This window comes from Fukomys damarensis, unplaced genomic scaffold (genome assembly GCF_012274545.1).
Source record: "Fukomys damarensis isolate Sample0158 unplaced genomic scaffold, DMR_v1.0_HiC HiC_scaffold_37, whole genome shotgun sequence".
NCBI lineage: Eukaryota > Metazoa > Chordata > Mammalia > Rodentia > Bathyergidae > Fukomys > Fukomys damarensis.
This window is the reverse complement of record NW_022900949.1, coordinates 38097358-38124757: the sequence shown is the minus strand read 5'-3', so window position 1 is coordinate 38124757 and position 27400 is coordinate 38097358. Positions and strand designations below refer to the sequence as shown.

Here is a 27400-nt window from a genome sequence, read left to right as displayed (position 1 = left end):
GGAGACTGCTCACACGGTGGACCTTGGCTAAGGAAAAACATCCTATTGTCAGAGCCACAAGGACATCACATCCTTTCATCCTGTCCCTGGAAAGGCAGTTTGGAGTAAGTAACCCTGATCTTCAACACTGAGATTGTTCCCAGCTGCACTGTGACTTGTGTTTTGGTTCCCAGGCAAATTGCCCAGTTTCCTCTGCTCCCAAATTTCCCCAACTGCAAAATAGAGATAATTTCTGTTACCTTTCTCTTGCAGAGTTCTGAAAATAAATAAGGCAAATGTTTCTAAGGTGTTTAGAGAGATTTGGCAGAGGATATATTTACTTAAAACGATAACCCAGGTTTTGATTAATTTTCGCTTTATCTGGTGTTGCTTTTACTAGTTTGTTTCACTTTTGCTGGACTTTGGCATACATTTGGAAAATCTAAACTATACTAAATTATCAGTATTGATCCAGAATTAAAGGAGCATTTGCAGCAGGCAGAGCACTTAGGCATCTGGAGGACAGAGAAGACATACATCCTGTACCTTCAAAGGGGTTCAACAGCCTGCTTGGAAAGAGGTGCTATAGTTGAGTGACATGCAAGTGTGACCATCCACCAAAGTATCCAGCTCAGAATCCCACACTACTAGTTACAGCTGGAGACTGGAAAAACTGCACAGCCTTCCCGAGCTTTCATTTCCTTTTCTACAAACCACAGTAGCTAATAATATTTATTGAGTGCCTACTAGGTAGCCAAGGGTGTTCTGTGCAGTTTCTTGTAGTAAATTACTTAACATTCAGAACAACTGCCTGAGATAAACACTCTCATCATTTCCATAGTTGAAGCCCCATCTTGTAGATAAAGACATGGAATCTTAGCTTATAAAACTTGCCTCAGGTCATACAGCTTAGAAGTAGGAAAGTCAACAGTGCAAATTCAGCCTGCCTGGGCTGAAATCTGCAGACCTAACCAGGGTGCTACACAGACCCTCAGATGGGAACACAGTAAACCTTACCTCTGATAGACCAGGGGGAATTTGACTGATACAATGCATAAGAAGCTGTCGGCACAGTGTCTGACACATCATAAATATGCAATAGATGCAGAAGAGATGACATAAATAACCAGAATGCCATGTCAAAACTAAGCATACACCGCCAGTCTGCTTCACAAGAGAAAGTCTTGTTAAGGACTCTTGAGTCCTCTATGGACCTTACTGTGTCATGGCAGACAGCTGTGTGGAGGAGAGAACAGGCTAAGAACTGCAGTATCCCTGAATAGGCAGACCAGTGGTCTATCCAAACCTACATTTCCAAATCTTGCTCCTAGAAATGTTCAAGTAGCTGAAGTACTCTGCTATAAAATCCTGGCTGTGTCTGTGAGAACAATTTCCAATTGCACAGCATAAAAATGCATCTGGTGCAATTATCCTTCTCTTCTTTAACCTCGACTCCCCAGTTGCCTTTAGGAAGAAACAACAGCATGAAGTTTCTTTTCAAGGTCTTAAAATAAAAATCCCACAGAAGAGATCCTGCTCATAAAACCTTTCAGAGTTGTGCGAAAAAGAAAAATTGCATAAAGAGCCAACGGCTTATATCCTGGCCAAGTTATAAGCCTGCAAGAACGAGAGTGTGAGGGAGGGCTGTTAACTCCCTGCATGCCAGCAGAATTAGATTTCCCTTCCCTTTGGGTTTGCTCTGCCGGCAGAGCGAGCCGAGCCCCGCTGCTAGAGAAGGGCAGGAATCTGCAGCAAAATCGATGACAGTCTGAAATCCTCACTAGTGCCAACCTCCAAAGTCTCGTCTGTCACTGCAGACCCTGACTAGTTGAAAGGGCAGCAGAATTTCAACTCCAGTGGTCTTGATTGCTTCTGGGCAAAGAAGCAGAGCTAACAAGGGAAGGGATGTAAAGAGTTTCTCTTGGGCTTTTATCAAACTTTTATTTCCTGGCTGTGTGCAAAGAGGAGATCCAACTTCAATTTTCTGCCGAGGCTCTGGGTCCAGCCACCTACCTGAAGGTAAAAATTGGAATAGATTTACTGTGTTGTGTAATTGCATTTGTTAAACTGATTTGCATAACCTAACAAAACTGTTTTAATATTTTTGCCTACAAAAGACAAAGCCACGTATTTACAAAAAGAAAAATATCTTACATGATTTATAGAAAAGCTACTTAATAGGGAGTTTTACTAATTGTATTCATGTTTCTGTTCACTAACTCTGAGGTTAAATAGTGAATATTAATAAATGATAGTTTTAGTAAAGACTAAGAATAGAAATGTAGAACTGTTGTTAGCCCAAGTAGCATTCAGATCTTGGGAAATCCTAAATCCTGAGATGGGTTTTATAGAATCGCTATGTTAAATACACAAATAAACCATAGAGAAAGTAGTTTTTAAAGGCTTCAAATCAAATAATTTATGGTTTCCATGTTTAAATTATCGGAAGTTTTTCATCACCATCATTAAATCCATTTGTACCTAACAGCAGTATACAAATGGAACATTTTGCTTTCCTCAGAGGTAGGAAAATCCCTAAAATACTAAACATTTCTAAGTTATTTTGAGTAATCTCTTCCCTCATTCTTTTTTATAGCCATATAAATAATTGGGTTTTATCTCCTACTATTATTTAAGACAACCGCTATAGACATAAAATTTCCCTAATTCCTAACGATATCTTACATAGAAAAACAAAACGGGGGAAGGAGAATTAAAGAGCGAAGGAGATTTTATTACTCTTATTCCATGAGGGCACTATCATTTCCACTCTCTCACCACATGGCAATACTGCTCACTCATTCCTCCTGCTGTTAAACCCTGCTTTCCACTGCTGATCGATACTGTTGAAAGTGCACACCACAAGGCAAAGCAGGAGTAGCCGCTCGCTGGCCTTGCCTTCATCTGCAGAGAGGTGAACAGTGTCACCTTGGCCTTGTCTCTGTGCTCTCCTCTGGCCGAGGGCCTCAGCATACTGATTAGAGATGTTCATTCAGTCCAGCTCAGCAAAACATATTTTTTTAATTCTCCCCGTTCTCATGGATACCAGCTTTTTCCATTCGCAGCTCATTCAGTTATAGCTTGATGATTTTTAACTATGGTTAATGCTGTACATTTTCTGGACAGACATCCTTCTGGGGACAGGTATGAGTGTATGTGCCTGATCATGCAACAAAATCTAGCAAAGCAAAGCAGTCTATTTTATCTGCTTATCATCCAGTCAACTAATGCTGCCTTCCATGATTTGGAAAGGAACATACATATTTCTCATGAATCTTGCCTTGTTCTTTCAGAGACATTCTGTACAGCCTCAGAGCAACTAGAACACTGGGGATTCTTTTCCTTGTCCCTTAGGGTTTAACTCAAGAACTTCTCATAGTACAGTTTCACATGTCAACTAAGGAAAAACAATAAATAGTGATGACAGAAATGAAACTGCACAGTGATCTATCCAGGCGATTCACTTCATTTCCTCTTGACTATTATTTTTATTAAGTTCCACACAGTGACCAATCCACGTTGAGTACATTTGTTCATCAAGAAGAACCTAACTTAAGAGACTTGGAGTGTGTGTTACTCTCACATGTCACTCTGAGGTCCCCTAAGTCCAAGATGACTGGCTGCCTAAGAGGCAGATGCCCGGCAGGACCCCGGTCTGGTTCTTATGGACCTTATGGGGTGTCTTCCTTCTGCTGAGAGCCAGCCTGGCTTTTGTCATAGGCACTAAAAATGGCCAGAATTCTGGAAAACAGAGCATGTGGTCCTGACTGATTGTGCTGAAGGTCTGGAGCTGAACAGTAAAGTAAGACCATGGGCTTTGGTTTGTATGCGACCATATAGATCTGGTTTATACCTGGACTTCACCATGAAATAGCTCTATAACTTTGAGCAGAGGACCTAACCTCTCTGTGCTGTAGTCCCCTCGTTTGTGGAATAAGGATTGTTGATGTTGCAGATACTTGATATGAGAATTAAGTGAAAGCAGCAGCTGTGCCTGAGACCTAGTAAGTAGTCAATCACAGCTAATACGAAGTATTGGCCTAGCTCTATGTCCCTATCGAAAGGCACACATTTTGCTCTACAACAGTTGCCCATGCCAAGTCGAGGCCTCAGAGCCAGCTCAGCAGAGTGGACAGCACAGGGACTTCAGAGGCCAGCACCCCTGCCTGGAGCCTGACCCTGCCTCTATGAGCCTGGGCAGTCACTTCAGACCTCCAGGACTCAGTTTACCCACCTATAAAGCAGAACGGGCAACCCATCCATCATAAGACTCAAGTGAGATATGTTTCAAGTATCAAGCATAGTGCCCTGACAGGCTGTTTGATACATAGGAAATGGTATTGGTTGCTCATAAAGAAATTCATCTATCAGTGGGGTATGCAGCTAGAATGATGTTTCTGGAAGTAAAGTGGGAGTTCAAGAAAGAAATACTCTTTGAGTTGGCTTTTTAATCCAGAGAAATGTAGAGATCAATCTGGCCCTCCTGGACTCCCCTGGGGCCCTCGGCGGGAGGCATTTGTTACGCAGAGCCTTTATTGCTCCTTCTATTAGCAGATTCCTAACAGGCAAGTCAAATGAAACCAAGGAGCTTTCAGCCAGCCTGCATGAGGCGAAGGAGACAGGCTTCTCTGCGGTGTCTCCTGCTTTCTTGGCCTACTTGGACAGGGGAGAAGGCCCCCAACATTTTCCCTTTCAGATCTTTTCTGAAGGCAAGAATAGGGGTTTTGACTTCCTCTCGGGGATATTTTTGCCTCTCTCACTGAAACTCAAAGGAAAGGAGTTGTTTGTGTTTTTTGTTTTTTGTAAAGCTCTCCCCTCTGTTCCTAGCATTGAGATGTCAGCTGCTTTTCCTGGATGTGACACAGGAGCAGCCTGTCGTCATAGTGATGAAAAGGCACAGAGAGACTCAGGCGTCATGACCTGCTCTGTGAAATAGCTCTTAGTCGGCTTTAAAAGCCTTCTTTAGAAATTAAGTCTCCAGTCCTGGCTTGTCCCCTTCCTATTATGTAATCAACTTATGCACACTGGCTGCAGTAGCTAAATGTTTCCTTTAAACATTCAGTGAATACATGTATAAATACCGAATAGTTTCTCTGGTGTGAAAAACTATAATTGTACATAAGATCCTAATGTGATAATTGACAACATGAAATAGGAAGAAAAGGGCTAAAGGTGTAGGGAAAGTGGGAAGGGTAGGAGAAAGGTAATAAGGGAAAAGAAAAAAAAACATGAGAAAATGAAAAAATGGAAATAAAGTATTTGTAAATAGGGAAGGGAGGAGGGAGGGAAGGGAGGGAAGGGACAAGGGGAAAAAAAGGGAACCAAGGCCTGTCATGTAAAGGTACAAGATCCCAATGATGAATGCAACTGTACTGTATCCCTAAAATGTACCAATAAACTCAATGAGAAAGAAAAAGATTCAGTGAATAGGAATTATGAAAATGACTAAAACAGTGGCTAGTCTACTGGGGAAATTAACTGGGAAAGCAAATAGAGGGACAAATAGAAGTGATCTCAGTAACACATCACTAACACCCTGCAATCAGCCCATTTCCCAAGTTCTCCCTGACTCTTCTCTTCACAATGAGCTACCCTGGCACCCTTGCTCTCTAGTTTTTTAACCTTACCTACTCTGGGCCTCTGTCCTCTCATCTGTAAAACAGAGGTAATGATAGTCATGAAATTATCATGGGAGTTGAGTGAGATGCTGCAGGGTGGCTGCTAAGCTCAGGAGCCTCAGCTTCCCCTACTTATGAAATGGAGAAAAGCGCTAACTCCTTAGCATCACTGCAGGATCAACACAATGCTGGATGTGACTGCTCAGCAAGTAGTAGTTGTTACAACTCTTCTCATGGTTAGGTCTCACTCCCACCAGAATGGCTTTTTTGAACCTAGTTTGTAAATTGTAATAGTGACCCCAGAAATATCTTAGCATAGATGTGAACCATTTGTTTTGCAAAGAGGGGGAAAAAAAGAAATATATTCTACATTTTTGAAGAGGGAAAAAGATTCTTCTCATCTTAACACTAGAACTAAAGGTATGAAAATATCTTACGGAAATGCTTTCTATTAAAATTTCTGCTCTGGCTTCTCCGGAGTTTTCTAGGTCATGCAATTGTGTAAATAAGTAATATTTTTATCTTATGTCTCAGACAATATATCCAGTGTGAAATGCCACAGATGCAACAGAGAAGTCAGGCTAGAGAGTTGCTGTGCCCTTGTGGCAATCAGTATCCTCAGGGAGATGGGTCTTAGTCAAATCATCAGAGTAGTAAAAACCGCATGTGCCCAAGTATAAGGTGACCTTAAATACAAAGACATCTTCATTGTCCCAATAAAAAGTTTTGGCCAAGCTGCATGTACAATTGGATAATTGTATTATAATGTATACTTAGGATAGTTAACCTATTGTCACACATATACATTGAAAATCTCACTTAATTTTCAATATTTTAAACTCCTAAACATGACTCCATTCTCACATTTTATGAAGCAAGTTTTTAAATCCCTTCACGTGCATCTTTCGCATCAGTGTCTGTGTACGGCGGGTCCACTCCGTAATTATCTAGTCCGGGGCACATCACTAACTCTTCGGCAAGTCATTCCTAACGCACCTTTAAAAAATATGCTGACGCCACATTAGTCCTCATTCTGAGGCAATGCACTCCACATTTTAATTACTTGCGATACAGCTTTCTGCAGTGCTTTTCAAAGGGCTTATGTAAAGCCACATGCATCTCTGAACTGTGGTTTTTCTAAGATTGTGTAATTTCAACGCTTGGATAATGAAGTCATACTTGAGAATAAGGACTCAACCTGCTCTTAAATTTCTTTACCTCCTTTATCATCCATTCCCTCAAAGTGACCTTGTGAAGAACAAAAACAAGCATTGCTTGAGATCCTTTCAGATTGTTTTCTTGAATGGTAGTTTTTCTGTTCGAAATTAAGTAATGAGACAGTGGCCTTTATGTGTGAGACTAGGGTATACAAGTCCCAAATAGCATGATTGAGAGGGAGGGGTGGAAACATTTACATTATAGTCAAACACATGCTGTAAATAATTATATGCTAGGAAAAGTATTATGAGGACCAAGTATCTGTGCTTTCAGAGAGTATATAAGAAACCTGAGCTCCACTCAAGGTCGGTGGTGGCTTTCTCTGGTCTGATGGCAGACAGAGGTCAACTCTGGGAGGAGGGCGTGAGAGGAGTGAGTGCTGGCAAAAGAAGTCCTTGAGCATGAACATCTTCTGCAAAAAGAGACGGAGCAGGAAAGATCGCGCTCTATTTGACAAACCAACAGACAGTTCCTCTAAGAGCAAGAAAGAGCAGTAGGAGATGTAAATCCTCCCCCCATAAAACCTCCTTCCGGAGGAGGGGTTGAAGGGAGCGAAGGGATAAGGGGAAAAAATGAGAACCAAGACCTGTCATGTGAAGGTACAAGATCCCAATGATGAAGGTAACTGTACCGTATACCCAAAACGTACCAATAAACTCAATGAGAGAGAAAAAACAAAAACAAAAACCTCCTTCCCTGACCACTAAATATACACACTCTGCCTGGCTCAGGCTGAATGTGTATCTTCAACATCTCTGGAATTCTACTCAGACTCAAAGCCCTGGCCAGCACAAACTATATCTCTATGTAGCTAAGACATGTGGTGGCAGGCTTGGTAGGAAGGGTGACGGACAGATGGATGCCAGGGGTCCAGAGAAGCCTGTATCACTGAGTCTGTCTTCACACTCACAGCACAGGGACACCTGATAACTCAGTAGTGACTCTGCAGAGAATTCAAAATAGAAGAGCTTTGTTTCCCCTTCAGGTGACTTTAATGCCATGCCATAGAGCTCTCCCCAGAGACTCATTAATACTTTAAAAGCTCTAAAGCGTTAGTGTTAACTCTGGATCAGGTAACAACATGCATTTTGTAGCCAACATCTGACTAAGGGATTTGCTCTCTGATAACAAAGCCTTTAATTTTCACATAAAGCCAGGAGAAGAACATTCTGTTTAAGTCTGATTATGTAGTACCTATAATAATCATTTTGTTTACTACCTTTCCTAGAAAGGAAAATTTTCAGAGTTATAATAATTACTAAAAATAGCAGCCTACTGGCTTCCTGTGATAAACATGAATTCAACAGAAAATACCTGGCCTTATTTGGAAGTGTGGATGTACATACTTCAGGAAATGAAACGCCAATAAGAAGGAGAAAAGGATCACAGTAGGGAGAGCAGTCAAGGCAGATGTCTCTGTTTTCAAGGGTACATGGTATATCCTTTTCTGGTTGTTCAACTTTAGGCCAAAGGAGATGCACATGTTAAGTATTTGGCATCTGCCTTGAAAACCTAAAGCACTGATGCAGACTCCTTGGTTTGACAAGGGAAGGGGCACTGAGAGTTCTGCACGGCTGCCCGCAAAGGAGCCCACAACTCAGAGTGCAGCTATACCAGGGAACTCCAGAAAACACTAGGAAATTCAACTGGAAAGGCTTGAAGCAGAACTAGCCGCACTAAACTTTACAAGGAGCCACTGCTGCAACCGGTAGAAAGGAGGAATCCTTTCCAAGGGACAGATACCTGTGTTCATGCTGCCTGCAAATGCTGAGAAGAAAGGAAAGAGAAAAGAGTTCAAGGAGGAAAGAAGAACAGAAGGAAAAATAGCTGCTTATGCTAAATGGGTTTACATAGCAAGGCAAGATGCAGAACTTCAAAAATAAAATTTATCTTTTAAAATTTATGTTCTAAATTAAGTGTAAAACATGATAACTGAAAAGAAATCAAAGACAAAAATCTACTCTTACCTAACCTCAATTTAAATTTCTAGAAAAGGACTACAGAATCGAAATGTAAGCAATTACAAAAAGGAACACCAAGTGAACCAGACTACCCAAAATCTATTCTCACTGTGTGTGTAAGTCTCTCCTTGATATAGATGATGAGCAGTGTTTAGGGTGGGCCATGCGTAGACATCCTCTCCTTCTCTAGGAAGTAGAAATTTCAAGACAGACATAGAGATGAGACCGTTTCACTGGGAGAAATGTCCTACACTCCCCACCAAATGCAACGTCTCAGGTGTAGTTAGCTATTGCTTCCCACCCTCAACCTGGAAGACCATGTGCTCGGTTTCAGAGGCCAGAGACCGAGTTGATGCATCAGAGAATGGGCGTGGCTGTCACATGTGGGGGCCCGTCCCACTGAGTCTTTTGGACCACAGTCTGCAGGCTTGGCTGGGCTGCATCTCCAGCCAGAGAGTCTTCAGGCCTCTTTCTTCACTTCTCCAGGCACAGAGCTTGTAGAGCTGTGGAGAAATCGAATTACTACTTCTTTTCATGGTGAAATCCAATTACAATCTCTCCCATGGTGAAAGCCAATCCTCTTAATCCAAAGAAGAAGCCAAACAAAGGGGCTTCTCTCTGAGGCAACCATGCAGAAAGGTCACAGAGACCTTGGCTTACCTCCTTAGGACCAATGGTCATCTTTTAAGACTAGTCCCATTCTCCCATCGGACATTTTTATATTCAATGCCAGGAATTTGGGGAATTTTCTAAAGATCCTTTAGTCAGGCAAAGCAAATGAAAGGCAATGTCTATTCCCTCCATACACAATTTTTTATTCAATAAGATAACTTTTCTTTTTGAACTTGAAAGGCCGTGTTCAATAAGAAAAAGAATCAGGAGTGAGTTATTTAACAATATTCCTCTGTCATTTGTTTCTGACATACTCAATAGTCTTTCTAACACATTTAGCCAGCCTTTTATTTAAGGCTAGTGAGAAGTGGCAGCATTGCTTGGAAAAGAGTCACCCCAAATGCCTAAAACCTGAGATAAATACAGACAGTTCTCAAAATAGTGATTTGCGGAGATCCATGTTTTACAAGTAGCTGCCACAAGTCTATAGTTGATGAAATAATAACATTACTAACCACATCGTATTCAAATCTCTACCCCTATCACACAATTACTGTGGTCTACTGGATATGTATAACATCCAAATTTGCTACCTGTGAAGACAAAAATAGGCAAATTTTTGGAATAAGTATTCATCCAGCTACTAGATTTTAACTGATAGTACGTGGAGTGTGGAGTGGGTTTGTTTGTTTGTTTTCCTAAATAAGAACAACTCTAGCCTATGTTTATGTGAGTGCTATGCCCACCGTTAACAAATCCACCATTAAAATGACCCTTAAATACCTCTGAAAGCAAAGCAGTTTTACTAATTCGAGTCAACCTGAGTTACCTAATCACTTACCTAAAGTGACAGTGATTTGATGTGAAGGTAGCCTGAGATCTAAAAAATTCAAAATTCACTTAACTGTAAGTCAGTGAAAACCTGTAAATGGTTCCAAGAAAGTGTTGGTCAGATGTTCATGCTCTTCTACTCCATTGCAATCATTTCTAACCCTCCAGTCAGTGGATTCCTTCAATCTCATATTGGGGACCAAGCAATGTGATTTAACTCTAAATTGATATGGTGTTTTGTTGGAATTCAGAAGAAACAAAGCTAAAATGCTGAACCCCATGTGCCATCTTTTCCTCTTCTTCTTTCCTGGTCCCATCTCCAGCATGTAACAGTAGGTTTGTGGGGCTCATAATAGAGTTCGGATCAATCTCTTTCTAGAAGAGGTTTGCAATAATCTTCTAAAATGCAAAGAGAGGAAAATACTAGAAGCTTTTTTCACCTAGGAGAACTTTCGGTTTAAACCATGGTTCATCCGGAGATCTTATAATAAGTAGCTTTCTGAATACATACAGGGAGGGGGATGGAATTACCAGCATCAGCTCCCTGATAAATACAGCTGACTGATGTCTTTTTGTCATCGCAATAGTATTTGGTTTCAAAAGCAAGTGCTTTCTTCTAATTTGAAAGGTGCTCCCAAAAGGAAGATATATGGTTACTGTAGCCTGAAATCTGGATATTATTAACCTTTTTTCCCACAGGCCCACATAATATGTTTACATTAGTCTTGCCTTTTGCTGTTTTTTGGTTTTTGGGTTTTTTTCTCACAAGTTGTATGTGTTTGGATTACAGCTACAGTCAGGTCCAAGGTTGTAGTCACGGCACAGGTGGCTGACTCACCTCATGGCTTCCTAGTATCTTCATAACAGGGCTGACAGCTCCAGGAATCCACAGCCTGGGTTCTGAAGACAATATATACAATTGAGTATTGCATGGCCTAAAATAATCACTGTCCAAAAAGATTAGCAACATATTACCTTGAACAGTACTGGTTACTCATAATACAATTTTGTTTCAATTCAACTAGTTGAACTACTCCTGACTCAGGACATTTTTGTGTGTTCTAGAACTAACTACCCCAAAACAGTGTTCTTAGGACAGTGTGTAAAATGTTGGCTTTTCTCTGATGTGAAAGAAAAAAGGGGAGGACTGGAATGAAAGGCAAAAGAATAGAACTAATTTATTTCCTAAGATCCCAGATTAGTCCTAGTGTCATAACACTCTGGAGAGTGCGTGAAAAGAGAGAAAGGAGAGGACTGTAAAGCACAAAACGCCAATGTCAACACAAAATGTTTTAGGGCTCGTTGCCCATATTTCCTTCAAAAGTTCTCCCATTCCACAGCATCTTCAAAGATTGTAATTACATCAGCAAATCGTTTTTGTTAGATGCTGATCATATTCAAATAGCTTCTAATTCTCTTCAAAGATGAAGACTGCTCTCCTGTGTTAGAAAATAAAACGAGGGCCTAAGAGTGTGGCTTCGTGGTAGAGCACAAGCTTAGCAGACCGGAAGCCCAGGGCTCCATCCCCAGCACCAGAGCCAATAGAAAATAAAGCCCAAGTACATATTTAAAGTTCTCTAAAAGCACACCAGCTGAGGCATCTCTAGGAGACTTAAAACAGGGAACCCCTGGCAGCAGGAGGCAGCTTCCTTGGGAGGACATCTGAAGACATACACACCAATGAATCCTAAAGTTGAAATCAAAGGTTGTATGGTCAAGACTCAGGAAGAAAATGATAGGTCGAGATAGGAATGTCAAATTTGGGAGCTTGAGGAGACAATTAAGACTGTATTTACCAAGGTGTGGAAGGTTGCTTAGAAGCTGCAAGGGGCTGTGGAACATGCAAGAGAAAGCTAAACTTGTACCTGAGAGGAGAGGGAATTTTCTGAACCAGACGATAGATACTAGATGAGGATCACCAGGAGAGCCTTCAACCTGCAGCAAAGAAACACAATCCCCAGAAGGGAGCTGAAAAATACATACCCCAGCCCTATTCTTCGCCTCTCCAATCCTTCCTGCCAGGGCTTCCCATTAACTGAAAACAACAGAAACCACTGGGCAGAGAACCTGCTGATTCTACTCATATGGACCAGACAGTTCCAAGAGGAAAAGGAGAGAGTGGGTGGGAAGAAGCACGGGGAAGATACCAGATATCCAGGGGAACTTCTTCCCAGGGTGGGAGGTGGAGAAGGAACAGCTGCGGGGCAGCTGTGGACCAGCTGTATCTTTTCCTCCCTTGAAGGAATCTTCCTAGAGTGTTCCCTCTACAGCTTTCTACCCTGTTTTCAAAGAACTCCTCTAACTCCAACCATGAAATCCTTTAGGATTGACTGTATCTGCATCTTTCAGAGAAGCCAGATCATGAGTAATGTTACACCACCAGGCTAACAGTTGTTCCCCGCTATTTTATGTGTTGGTCCTAATCAAGGTACATGAGAAGCTTTGACCACGAGGGACTTGTGCTTGCAGTGAGCACTTTCATTCGAGGTTCACACAGAACTAAATAACCCTCAAAGCACACCATTGTTCCCCAGAGCGTCCCAATACCATGAGAATGAGGCTACTTGGAACTGTTCTCAGGCATTATTTGCTGTTTTTCTTAATCCTGGAAGAGAATTCCCCCAATGAATAATTCTGGATGCATTCAGAGAGCTGAAAGCACTTGAAATTCCTCTCCGAACTAGCAGAATTTAACAACTAGCTTACTCTATTAACAAAAGCGAGACAATTTCCACTGAATTCAAAGGAGTTTTATATTATACCAGTAGAGTTTAACTAATAAGGGAAATTCATGTAAAAGCAATGAGTGGAGAAAGCCAAGAACAAGGCATTCAGAGGAAAGAAGTTCTAGGGAAGCAGAGAAAAATAAATTAAGAGCTAGGGATAAGAGCAAAAGGCAGAAAAAGAACAGAATTAAACAATCTTCACATTTCGGGAGCTAGGCTTCCAAAGGCCAATTTTCATTTTTAATGAGCCAAAATCATTCAAATATTATTAATTTCTGCAAAATTACAAATGCCATAGGCCTTCTGGTGAGTCATACTTATGAGTGGATATAGAATCCATGAGGTAATCAGGTCATACAATGTGTCCAGCCCTCTTCTCTGAAAAATAGAAGAGTCAAACTCAGATATAGGACTGGGGTGGGGGAGAAATGTAAATTTACAGAAATCCTGCATTCACGGAGAAAGAAACAGTCGGACAGACTTGAGTATAACTTGAGCCAAGAAAACTAAATATGGCCAAAGTAATTTCCCCTGGTACACTGTGGGGCAGGGAGTGCTGCCAGTGTGGATTCAGGCCTTGGGAGCTGTGGAGCAAGACACAGTGAAGTGAGTGGGTGGTATGGAAGTATGGGGAGCCCCAAATGGAATGGTGAGGAGGTGTGGAGAGGTGGCCATCACACCATCTTGCCCACAAGAAGCCTGTGGGGATCCTCCCAATGCAATCCTGGTAATCCCTCAATTGCACAGTTTAGAAGAGGAGGAATGTACTAATTTCTTCAGAGCAAAAGAAACAACGATCTTTGAGAATGTCCCTGAAAGTCACCCCTTTTGGACACCCTTTGACTTCCACAATCAGGATGAGAACATCGGCAAAGTGTGACGCTCAGGAGGTCTCCTGGGTGACTCTGCTGTGAAAGGAGGGGAGGTCCAAGGGGGAGTCCTTAGGAGAGTGCTTGCCATCCCACCTGGCATGTACTGTCAGCTCCTATTAAAGTCAGTGATGAAAACGTACTTTTCAATAAAATAATATTTTGGTGAATTCAAATGATTCTACTTGTATTATACTTGATAATGTACTAAATATAGCTAGTGCTATTCCATATAAAATCATCATATTTATTTGAATTATTTATTGCTATGTACAAAGTTAGTGACTTGAAAATCAGTTTATAAAGTCTGAAGATTTTGTGGGTCTTGAGTGTGGGCGAATCACCCAGAGGTACTTAGCTGAAGTGCCCCAGATGTCTCTACTCACATGTCCTGTGTGTTACAAGGTCACAGGAAAGCCAGTGGGTCATCGGGGACTGTTAAGTGGTGTCTTCTGTGGTGTGACAGCACTTTTTAAGTGGCTAGGGTTCCCAAAGTGATTGTTCCAAGATATTCAGATGAAAACTCCAAGGCTGCTTATGACCTGGCCTCGAAGAGTCCCAGAACACCAATCGTTGGTTTGAGTAAAGTCACTAAGCACAGCCCAGGTTCAAGAAGGAGGGGTTAGACTCCACCTCAATGAGAGGGAGAGCAAAGAATGTACTGCTGGGCTTAATCTACCACAGAATGTATGTGTTACAGTAGAAATGTAAAATATTACCTCAGGAAGCTCCCAATATGAGTTAGAAGAGAGCTGGTATTTATGTCTGCTTCTTAGTGGGAGACCTACTTCTACTATGCCAAATATTTCATCCAGATAACTGCTTCATTTGTAGATTGGCAAGGCATTTGAAATTCCAAATGCTGGGTTTCCCTAGAAAGTCTTTACCTATAAAATGCAGTATGACTCTTGTCTAAGCCTAAAGTTTCAGCTGAAATTCTCCTGGAAGTTTGGTGATGAGACACACCATACCCAGCAGAAGAAAAGGAACTCCTTTGAAATTCCCCACCATTCCTCATCTTCAGCCTGAAAATAAGATTCCTGAAAATAAGCAGTGGTATTAAAAAGAAAGAAATTATTTAACTACACTAAGAAATAGATGACTTGTGAATGATTAGTTATTGGGTTTAAGCCATTTTCTGCCATTTTGTTTTCAAGAAATGATAATTGCATGTTTATAGTTGATGAAATTACCAAATAACTGATGATCACATTTCAGTCCCAAAATAACTCTAGAGAACAAATAGAAAAGGTGATACTGTTTTTCCTACTTCTATAAAGAAAACAGTGATTTAACCAGTCCTTTGGGTGAAAGGCAGTTTAGGTCTGGAACTTAGATCTTCCAGTTCCACACTAAGTGTCCTTTCAACCATGCATCTGCCTGTGAATAAGCTCATACATTGGGAGAGGTAACATTTATCTAATTTCAAGTCAACATTGTACATTTAAGTTTTCAAGAGTAATAATTTGACTTATTCAAAATCTGTCTCATTTTTGCATGTTTCATCTAGAGTTTTACTTTCTTTTTCTGCACGATAACAATCTGCATTTGGTAGAGGCAGCACACCAGATTTGAATGTCTCAAAATAAATCCCTTTCTACTTATCCAAGAATAAATGTTATTCATCATACTGCACAAGGACATCATGATTTTCATTTTCAAAGTACTTTGCAAGCATCAGCGAATTAAGCCTCCCTGAGTCTTCAGTATGATCGCTGCCTTCAAAAATCTCTCATTTCCCAGAAAAATTCTGCACTCACTTATTTATACAAATCATCACATTTGGGCAATTCATAAGGGCTGGAGAGTTCTTAAATAAAACTCTAAAGGCCATGAAATTATTTTGATCAATAAGTGGCAAATATAATTTGCTTGGTGAAACAGACATACCCAGTGACTTTTTTAAAGGATAAAGTAGAAAATCATAGAACAACGCATGGTCTTCTAAATTCCTTTTCTTTCTTTCTTTCTTTCTTTCTAAATTCTAAATTTTGGATTGTCCTGCACGATCCAACATGGACATCATCTTTATTATTGAAACTTGAGATGATTTCCTACCTGAATAATTCTAAATGACAAGGCCATATTCTGTCTTTAAATTTTGTTTTCAGTTTTAGGTTTGAAATAAATACACAACTCCTTAAAAACATAGTTCTATCCTGGGACAAAGTAAATAATCAAGAAAAGGCAAGAAACAATGGGATCTCAAGAAGCCTGCAAAGCTAGCCATTACATTACAAACTGTACATTTGTACTATGCCTTAAAATGTTCTCTACAGCTATGGGAGGGATACCAGGGGTCTCCACATTCCAGAACCTTCTCTGGGTTAAAACCAATGTGAAAATACCCCTCCCTTGAGAACAAAAAGTCTTTAACTCAGGAATATTTTTCTCTCTTAAATAAGGTTTAGATTAACATAAAGACTACAATTTAATTATATAGAACAAAAGATGGGTAAGTTTGTTTTTAATGAGTGAACTTAGAGCTCCTGGGCAGGTTGAAATCACCAAGGGGAAGAAGATGTGTATATTGGTCAGCTGGTCATTGCTGGAACAAAAGACCTGACATACTCAAATTAAAGGAGGAAAGGTTTATTTTAGCTCACAATTTCAGAAGTTTCAGTCCATGGTTGGCTGGCTCCCAGGAAGAACCATCATGGTGCAAGGACACGGTAGTGGAGGCTGCTCACTTTGAGGCAGCCAGGAAACAGAAAGCAAGGAAGGTACCAGCCAAGAAATGGCCACTTTTTCTTCAAACGAACATCCCCAGGGTCCTACCTCATCCAGTCAGGCCCCACCTCTAAATCAGCCCTTTGAGGCATGAACTCATGAATGGATTAGCCAATGAGACTAAATCTAGGAAAACTCTACAGCCAGGTCTCAGATATCTGCTCTGCAGCTTCTTCTTAGGTGTGTGATCTTAAACAATGCCTTAATTTCCTTAACAGCAAAAGGATTGTACCGAAATGCTTACTTCATGAAATTGTAGGGAAGATGTTAAAAGTCAGTATGAATGAAATGCTAAGAACAGTGCCTAAATGCTAGCTACTATTAACTACCCGACTTTAAATGCTTATCTCTTTCCATTGAATTATATATATAATCATCACATCATTTGAACTCATGCACTTACTTATTTCCTTCTTTGTAACTCTTAAGGCAGGAGCTGTGTATGCCTGTACTTAGGTAGTGTGTAGTAAGCATTCAGAAAGTGAAGTTAATAAAAGAGTGAATGAGTGACAAATATTCAGGCCAAATGGACATATGTCTTCTGGGCACATTCATCTACATTTAGGTTTAGGGAGGTGGGAGAAATTTGTAAGATCTTGTGGTCAAATTAAAATAATACTCCCACAAATTTAATTAGCTACCAATATCATGGCAAAAACCAAACTAAACAAAATTTAAAAAAAAAAAAAGCCTTCTACCCACAACACTTTTAACTATTCTTGCTAGAAAAAATATGGTAAGAGTCCCTTAGCCTAATTCCATTGTTGTTTGCAATTAATATAAGGAAGGATCCTAGAGTTAAAGGGAAATTTGGTAAATGTGTGGCCAAATGGACTTTAAATGTGCCAGGTGTGGTGGCGCACATCTGGGCACATTCATCTACATTTAGGTTTAGGGAGGTGGGAGAAATTTGTAAGATCTTGTGGTCAAATTAAAATAATACTCCCACAAATTTAATTAGCTACCAATATCATGGCAAAAACCAAACTAAACAAAATTTAAAAAAAAAAAAAGCCTTCTACCCACAACACTTTTAACTATTCTTGCTAGAAAAAATATGGTAAGAGTCCCTTAGCCTAATTCCATTGTTGTTTGCAATTAATATAAGGAAGGATCCTAGAGTTAAAGGGAAATTTGGTAAATGTGTGGCCAAATGGACTTTAAATGTGAGAGGTGTGGTGGCGCACACCTGTATTCCCAGCACTCGGGAGGCTGAGGCAGGAGGATCACTGTGAGTTTGAGACCAGCCTGGACTACATAGTGAGTTCCAGTTTAGTCTCAACTACATAGTGAAACCCTGTCTCAAAAAAAAAAAAATGTGCCATGGGAAAATATTTCTCACCTGTTAGCAAAATTTATATTATCTTCTTAGGCTACAAATTGTTTATTTAAGAATTGTAACAACTTCTCTGGAAGTTAAGTGAAGAATTAAAATTTATTGAACAACTCCTACGTATTAGGCACTTTTACTAATACGCTTTGTAAATTTTACAAAACTGTATTAGATATTATAGTGAGGATCTCCAGAAGAATGGAACTAAGAGAGAGATTCGTTGCAAGGACTTGGTTCCTGTGGTTACAAAAGCCTGAGGATTCTGAGGTGGAGACCAGCATGCCAGTCTGACTCTCAGGGCTGGAAAACCAGGAGAGCTGATGGTCTGAGTTCTGGTCCAAGTCCAGAGCCTAAGAAGTGTAAGGGTGACAGCATAAGCCTCAGCCTGAGAACCACAGATCGATGTCCCACCCAAGCAGCCAGGCAAACAGAATCGTCCCTTCCTCTGGTTTCGGTACCTCAGGCCCTCAACAGAGTGAATAATGTCCTCTCACATTGGGTAGGAAAATCAGCTTTGCTCAATCTATGGATTCGAGGGCTGATCTCTTTCAAAAACACCTCACAGATGCATCCACAAACAGTGTCTAACCAGACATCGAGGCATCTGATGGCGCGGTGGGGCTAACACATACAAATAACAGTCCGTGTTGTTATCCCCATTCTTAGGTGGGCAATCTGAGGTCCAGAGGACTAAGTGACTTGCCAGAGATCACACAAATGGCTAGTGTGGTTCAGAGTTCAAATTCTTATCCTGCTAACCTGAAAGCACCATTCTTCTTCCACTAAACCAGTAGTTCTCAATGTTGCTCCCCAGGGGACACTTGACAATGTATGGAGACGTTATCAGTGGTCATAAGTAGGAGGGAACAGGAGCTGGCTACTGATATCTAGTGGGTAGAGACCAGGACAATGCACAGGCTAGCCCCCTACAACTAAAAGTAACCCAGCCTCGTGTAACGAATGAATCAGTAAATGAACAAATGTTACATTTTGGAATAGAGAGGGAAAAAATTTTTTTTCAATGACTCTACAATTAGCATTTACTAAGAGAATAAAACATTTTAAATGATCAACAATAGAAAGCACATATATTTATTCTTAACTTTAAATTCAGTATATAAAAGATGTTATTTTGATACAATAATCACAAAATATATTTTAGAAGGCTTGCTAATTTGAGGGGAAAAGATAGCAGCATTTAGAGGTTCATGAAATTCATAAAATTGTTTTGAGTTTTAGAATTCTAAAATGTAGAGAAGATTGCCTAGGTGGTCCTTTTCACTGCCCCTTGCAAAAGAAAAAGTTTGGGGTTTTTTTGGTACCGAGGATTGAACTCCAGTCCTTGTGCTTGCAAGGCAGGCCACTAAACCACTGAGCTAAATCCCTGGCCCTAAAGAAAATTATTTTTAAGAAAGGGTAAATGGCCTGCCTGCCCAAGGTTTTCTGCCAGTTAGTTTAATGCTTATTTCATTGTAGAGGACAAAGAAGCAATTTTCACAGAGAAAAAATTAGGTAATAATTGTCATTAATCTGTCTTTTCAGACCTGTTCATCTGTAAAGATAGTATCAAATTCACTATTTGCTAAGCTTGTCTTTTATCTTTCTTAAGGAAACATCTACTCATCAATGAAATTATTTTCTTGGTTCACAGGTCTAGAAACCATGAAGACTGAACTTTTTTTCCTATGTCTCTTGGGAACCACAGCTGCAATCCCGGTAAACTTCCCTGCTTCTGTTGTTACCTGTCTCCCTCTTGACATCCAGTTTAGAAACCCTCCACCTAAAAGAATATTTTCTTAAACAGTGCCTTGAAATTCTCTTGTTTGTTTTAATTATAATCTTTATTGTCCAGACAGTGAATGCATGACTTAAAAAACCAAGATAAGGCAACTTTGAAAAATATCTCTCAGAACTATCAGGTTCCATACAATAAATGTATAGTTAAAAGTGTTATCAGTTTATTAGCTACAGAATATGCCCAAATACCATAAGGACAGGAAGAAATAAAGTCTATGGATCTTATCACATTGCTATGAGACATAGAAGAATTTAACTTGGAGTGTACGTGTAACTCACCAGCATTTTCTTCAAGATCAAATACATACTGGCTGAGAAATTCTGAATCTGTAATGAAAACAGGAACCAATGGTTTAGGTATCAAGAATGCTATGGTCATCACAAACTGGCTCATCTTTGTGATGCTGTTCAAACAAGAAGACAGGACTAATGCATTCTCCATCCAGGCCAGATAGACTGGTCCCACCGTGCACAAGCAGTAGAGCAGCTGCACTCAAACACACGATCCTGAAAACCATGTCAGCAACCCTAATGCAGCACAGAGTGGAGCCAGGGTTGGGATGATAATTTTAGATGTCCTACAAAAGATTCATAACATCTTTAGTTAAACCAAAGGATTTATACTATTTTTTCTCATTCATCAAATGGAAGAACAACCTCATTTAAATAGACAAAGCCCTTTTTCCATTGTCCCTTACCTCCATTCCTCTCTAGTTCTAAAATCCTCTTCTTGCTTTTTGAATAATTGACGGCTGCTTCTGGTTGACACCTGTGTCAGCAGAAACAAAGTCCATGCCACCCATTTCAAGTAGTGCTTAGGAAACAGAATTTATGACCACAGCTAAGAATTATGCTTAAGGAACATGGAGCTAGTCCAGCTGAAATTATACATTGTACTTGGAAATTACAAAGTCAGAACAAATTATCACAGAAAGAAATTCCCACCCACCAAACCATTGTTTTCTACTGAAAAAGAAAATTTTGTTTTGCCTTTGCAATGTTTTTGGCTTTGTAAATAAGCATCAAAAGTGTCTTTGAACCAAATGTTTACATGCCACGCCTCCCTACAGACACATTCCAGATGTTTCTTTTCTAGTGCAATGTGGTATCAGCAGACCCAGCCAAATGAGGAAATACTGTAACTTCTCAGAGGACTGACCTATTGAAAATCTCATTACCATTTTTCTCACCTGCTCGGATCCCGTGTGGTTGAGAAAGTCCAAATGGATTTCCAGGGGGCATGTTGAATAAATATAATTGTGGGCACGATGAAAAGGGAGAATTTTAACGACCATGTATTTCTGAAGAAGAAGAGCAGCCATGGATTTGTTGTATTTCTTTCTGCTCAGAGAACAGAGTGGAAGAGGAGGGGAGCAGAGAGAGATCATGGTCCTCCACTAATGAACCTAATATCTTCCCCATCCGTCACTGTCATGGCAATGCACCAAAAGAGACACCGTTCTTTTTCCTTTTCCTCTTTCTTTATAGCTGTTTTTGAAACTTTGTCAAAAACTATTAACCCTTTTAGATGAAAAGGGGATAAGAAGCAAAAGAGGAAAACAAATTAAAGATAGATCTATACCCCATGGCTTGCTTTATATAGTCCACAGTCAGCCCCACAGGACTTGCTAATGGAGTAAAAATGAATTTACCCAAAGTCTGAGCTTTGTACTGACACCTAGATATGCCTGCTGTCTGATATTCACAGCATCTTCATAAGAAGAGCTATGGTGAATGATATTACCATTAGTAATTTTAACTTAGGTAACTTTAAAATTTAAAGTACATTTTATATACCTAAATTTTTCTTGGCGTGGCTGCTCACTTCACCTTAGAGACAATAGTGTAGAAATTAACAACTTGTCGACCACACATAGAAAGTAAATAGAATCAAGAACTGAAGGAAGGCCTCAGGGTGAAGTTTCTGAGCTTCCCCATCATGCACCACTGCCCAGCTCTTCTCCCACATCCCAGCCTCCCTGGAAACAGGCACAGCCATCGCTCTCTTTGGGATAACCCTCCACAGGTGTCTTTATCTACCAGGCCCCCAGCCTTGCTTTACATAATCTTTGAATTAGTTCTAGACTAAAATGCTTTTTATTAAAAGGTTTCCTGGTAGATGGGAACGCCTACCTTTTAAGAACCAAATATTTAATAAAATATTTTACAAGCTTTTCTGCTAATTGTCAATGGATACTTAAGTATTAAGGAAATTCATAATACTATATCCTGTGGCTAATTTTATTTGACTTCCAATTTATAATTAATAACACTTTTCAAAATTATACGGTACAAATGCTTTGTAAAAATTTAAAGAACAGAAAGTAATTCCAAAATTCAAAGGCAATCGTGATTGAACTACTTTCTTTTTTGATGTCCAATTTTCACCCAACCTTTGCATATACTGTATGACTTTTTTTCAACACAATTAGAATTCTCTCACTGAACATTATACTCTGAGCATTCACTTGTATCCTTAAAAATTCTAGGGAATGTTTTAACGGATGATATGCATGAAGCATAGAGCTACTCTTAATGATAACAAAAGAAAAACTACCAACTTTTACATGGCATCTAGATAAGAATAACACAAACAAGTTTTTAATTCTTTCAGACAAATGCAAGATTTTTATCTGATCATTCCAAACCAACCGCTGAAACACTGGTAACACCCAAAAATAAGGAAATCCCTACTGAAAGAATTGAAGCTGCAAACAATGAAAAGGAAACTACAGCTTCCACAGAAAATGATCCCAACCATAAGGTAGAAGTAACATCATCATATTAATATGATACTTTTAGTTCTCATAAGGATTTAATATCCAAAGCAAGGTCAAAGTGATTACCTTATTCATGTCACCACTTTAAACATGACATCCCATCAACTTCCTGTAATCATTAGAAGTTATAAGGATTAATGAGTTTTACTCCTCAGGTTAAATGCTATATTTTTTTTTATTTTACAATTCAAATTCCAGTTGAACCTATGTCTATAAAACATAAAGAACATCATAGATATATTTGTATAATAATATGTGAAGAAAAAGAAGAGTAAATATTAAATGCTACCTTAGGAAATGTTTAAATGTGATGGCATTATCATCCGTTTAACAAACAAACTTTTTTTCCTCTAAGGATGAACAATCTTCAGTATTAACTTCAGAAGAGGGAACCCACAAACAGTCTGCCGAACAGGACAAGAACCACAGCCACGAGCTGGGCTTGGGAGATCAGGACAGCGATGACGATTTAAGTGTGAAAGTAGAGTTTTCACCAACTGAAGGTAACTTCGAGCCAAAAGAAGATACAAGCGAGTCACAAAAGAAAAATCTCCCAGAGAACATTGATTTCCCGGCCACCAGTGCTAGTTCCTTTGTGGATTCTAACCAACAAGAAAACATCACACAGGGAGAAGAAAACGAAGAACAGCCTGTAAATGATTCACACCTTCAGTTGATCAAGAACAGTACACAGAACCAAGACCTAAAAGAAGAAGAAAGTCAAGAGCAGGATCTAAATATTCCCAATGGAGAAGAGGAAGAGGAAAAAGATCCAGGGGAAGATGGCACCCCCATGGATAACCCAGACAGTGAGAAAGAATTTCCAGAGGAAAATTTTAACAGCAAGCAGGAAGAAGACAATAAGCACTCTGATGATACCTTGGACACATCCAGTCAACCGACTCAAGTAAGCAAGATGCAGGAGGATGGGCCTGAGCAAGGTAACCAGGAAGAAGAAGAAGACAATTCTAATGCAGAAACAGAAGAAGACAGGGCCTCAAACATCCATAAACACATTCAAGATACTGAATGGCAGAGCCAAGAAGGAGAAACGGGCCTTGAGGCTCTTGGCAATCTTAAGGACACAGATAAAAAGTCTGTTTCTGAGGCTCTGCTCATCGGTCCTACTGATGATAGTCACATGGCACCCAGAAATCATGGGGCTGATTCTGATGGGGGTAATGAGGACGCAAAGCACAGTGCAGGTGATGACTACTTTGTCCCAAGCCAGGACTTTATAGAGGTTGAAAAGTCCCAATCCATGTCCTATCACCTCAAATATGAAGAGGAGAGAGAAAGAGCACGTAAGAATGAGAATGTAGACACCCGTGAGCCCGGAGACCACCAAGGGGTAAGATTCTTTATAATAATGCTCGCCCCAATTATGTGGACTACTAACAAACAGCCAGGCCCTTTCTCTGTGCTATCACCTTCTCCTGTGTGCGTTTCTATCAGTGAATTACTGACATATGATATAGGTTGAATAAACCTTGTCTGAAACGATTGGGACAGGAAGGGTTTCAGATTTCCTATTTTTTCATAATTCAGAATATGGAGGAGATAATGAGATATCTTTTTTTTCAGCTTTAATTGAGTTTATTGGTACATTTTAGGGATACAGTACAGTTACATTCATTGTTAGGATCTTGTACCTCTACATGACAAGTCTTGATTCTCATTTTCTCCCCTTACCTCTGCCCTCCCTTCACCCCCTCCTCCCCTCCCCATCTACAAACACTTTATTTTCATCTTTTCATTATCTCACATTTTTTTCTTTTCCTTTATTACCCTTCCCCTACCCACCCCACCTTCCCTACACCTTTAGCTCCTTTCTGATAATGAGATATCTTAGAAAAACAATCCATGTCTAAACATAAAATTAATTTGTTTCATACATATTCTGTACACTTAGCCTAAAGATAATTTTATACAGTATCTTTAGTGGACATGCCTTTTGACTGCAACCCATTACATGAGGTCAGGTGTGGAATTTTCCACTTGTTATATCTTGTCAGTGCTCAGTTTTCAATTTTTGAGCATTTCAAAATTTGAATTTTCTGTCCTTTGAGCAGACCAAATAGCTCTAAATGGTCTTCTGTGACCAGAAATGTAGATGGAGGCAGGTGAAAGTCCCTGGCAGTAGCAGTAATAAGTTCTAACAGATGCAGGAAATAGCTGCAGTTCCAATACAATGAAAGCAGATGCCATGTTACCTTCCAGTTAAATCATCAGTGTCCAACAAGATACCTCTGACGTAGTGAGAGAAGATGTCTGATGAGTTAGCTATGAAGACGGCAGTACCGCTTTATTAAGCAAAGACACACCATAATGAAAATCTGGAAATCACAGGGAGCAAGAGGAAAGTAACTTATTTGGCTGTTTAATCATTTGGAGCTTTCATGCCAAACTCCAACAGCCACCCATGGGGGTACTGGCACAGCCACGGGGAGCAAGGTCAATAGCAATCTCAGTTGCTGAAAACAGTGCTGCCATTCTAAAGTGGGAGTTATCTTACACTTTAAAATCTGCTCAGAAAGCTTTACCAACAACTTCATAGAGATCTCTGATATAATTTATTCACAGAATGGTCACCGTAATAAATTCTGCATTGCTAGTGTTTTCCAACTCCAAAAGGGAAATTTTAACTCGTGTTGGATCCCCTGGGATACAGCTCTGAATGCACTGTGTGAAGACAGGCGAGGTTCTGTCCTCCAAATATCACCGCCTAGCTCTGCAGCTGCCGCTCGTTCCTTTCTGAAACCTGAAATTATTTGGGTGTGAGAAGTATACACAACGGGGATATGAGTTATAATTTATAATGTATGTACTAATTAACAGCTCTCCTCCAACAGGGCTTAACTTCTGCTCTTATTATTTTAAAGGCCAAGAAAGCGCAGAGCTCATCCAATGAAGAGACTTGGAGTGAAGGCCACACGCGGGAACACAGTGTTGGTGAATATGCTGGCAGCCAGCCCCTATGACCCCGTCCAGGAAGAGTGGAATCTGTCACTTTGAATCTGCCCCTTTGGCAAATTCCAGCTTTGCCCCTCCCTTCCCTCTCCCCAATCCTCCGAAAGGACGTGTTCCAACAATTGTTGATATATTCCTGTGTTTGTTTAATAAACTCTGGAGTAATGTGTTGAAAAACTAAAAAGCCCATTGATCTATCATTGCAAACCTAATTGGTTTCAACCTTATTCATTGCTTCCCAAATCCATAATTTACTACTGAACTTAGATCCCTTACTTAATGAAGGGCTTAATTCCTACCCCATTCACAAACATTTTAAATTTTAATACAATAAAATTCTCCTGGCTTATTTAATGTTTGAGGAATCTGCCCGACACACTTCACACTATGCAACCCAGAGAGGCCAACAAAAACTGTTTCTTCTTGCGTCTCCCTTCTAAACTGGCGCAAGAAGAAATCTAAACTATCATGTTAAAATCTGATGCCAGAAGATTCCACCTGAGAATTAATACATACAATTAAAGCAGCTACTCATGTTTTCCCACTGGCAAATTTACCAATTTCAAAAGTTTCAAATGCTCTTGCCTTCTTAATGAAAATGAACCTAACTGTCCAGATTAATTTACATTCATGCACTCAATTTCTCTTTGTCCATGTTTCCTTCCAAACTTTCCTGTTAGATTCCTGTGTGAACTTCCAGTGTAAAAGAGGGCACGTCTGCAAGGCTGAGCCACAGGGAAAACCCCACTGTGTCTGCCAAGACCCGGAGACTTGTCCTCCAGCAAAACCCCTTGATCAAGTGAGTGTTAAGCAAAGCAGTCCCACAGCAGCAACCTGAATGAAAAGAGTGGGCAAGTGCATTCTCTCATTTTTTGAAGTAGATGCACAGGTTATCATCTAATATTTAAAGTGATACAGAACAAAAACAAATGTTAGATGAATTAAAGTATTTTAGCTATTCCATAACAGTGTAATAATGAGTTCAGACTCATTTGAAAACTCATTTATCCCTGGAACATCTGCAACAGTCACCCTGCTGACCTCAACCGTCACTGCCAGTGATGTAGTTGGGGCTGGGTGTTTTGGGGTTTTTTTTTTTTTTTTGGTTTTTGTTTTTTTGTTTGCTTGTTTTTGTTTTTGTTTGCTTGTTTTTGTTGTTGTTGTCGTGTTTAGCTATATTGGAGAATTGAGAGTTTTTTAGTGTCATTTTCAAAATCAGTACATGTTTGCAGTAATGATTACATTTATTGTGGGGAGTTTGTACATGTTCATAACATAATAATAATAATAATAATAATAATAATAATAATAATAATTTCATAACATAATTTTGGTCCCTTTTCCGCCCTCTCCATCTCTTCATCTCCTTCCCCTTGTGAGAAACATGTGTATCTCTACTTCCTGTTATTCACCTCATATTTTGCTCTTTATGTATAATTTGGATTTCTCACGTAAGAGAAGTTATGCTTGCGGGGTGACCTGTAGCTGTAACAGTCTTACCTACCCGACCACATCTTCAGCACGGCACCATTATCAGCCATCCTCTGAGTTCTCCGGAGAGTGTTTTCCATCTGCTTTTGTTCTTACTTGCCTTTCCCAGGCTTGTGGCACTGACAACCAGACCTACGTGAGCTCCTGTCATCTGTTTGCCACTAAGTGCCGACTGGAGGGGACCAAAAAGGGACACCAACTGCAGCTGGATTATTTTGGGGCCTGCAAATGTAAGACTCCCTCATGACTACAACCATCGTTTCTGGGAAGGCTTGGGGTGAATCTGTACATGCTGAATTCTATGAATGCAGGTAACAGGGAACTCTCAAGTCAACCAGGGAGACTTAAAAAATAAGAATTCGCAGGCCTTAACCATAGGAGATTCTGATTTAATTGGACTGGGCTGGAACCCTGACATTGTTTTTCACTTATTTATCAAGTAACCTAGACAATTCTAATGTGCAGCCAGGGCTCAGAACCACGAG

At 40.0% G+C, this 27400-nt stretch overlaps 1 protein-coding gene across 3 annotated transcripts in view; it reads left to right on the top strand.

Annotated features, from left to right (window-relative positions):
- Window positions 1–1606: 1606 nt before the first annotated feature.
- The window catches only part of Sparcl1 (SPARC like 1), a 34192-nt gene continuing 8398 nt past the window's right edge, over window positions 1607–27400 (top strand). The window contains exons 1-7 of one of the 3 annotated variants that reach the window (XM_010606735.3): window positions 1607–1998; window positions 19529–19593; window positions 22289–22438; window positions 22810–23805; window positions 25337–25406; window positions 26105–26223; window positions 27025–27145. In XM_010606735.3, coding sequence (XP_010605037.1) covers window positions 19540–19593; window positions 22289–22438; window positions 22810–23805; window positions 25337–25406; window positions 26105–26223; window positions 27025–27145 — 1510 coding nt within the window. In that variant the 5' untranslated portion in view covers window positions 1607–1998; window positions 19529–19539. The remainder of the gene's footprint in view (window positions 1999–19528; window positions 19594–22288; window positions 22439–22809; window positions 23806–25336; window positions 25407–26104; window positions 26224–27024; window positions 27146–27400) is intronic. The other 2 variants (XM_010606734.3, XM_010606736.3) reach the window with 2 other exon arrangements.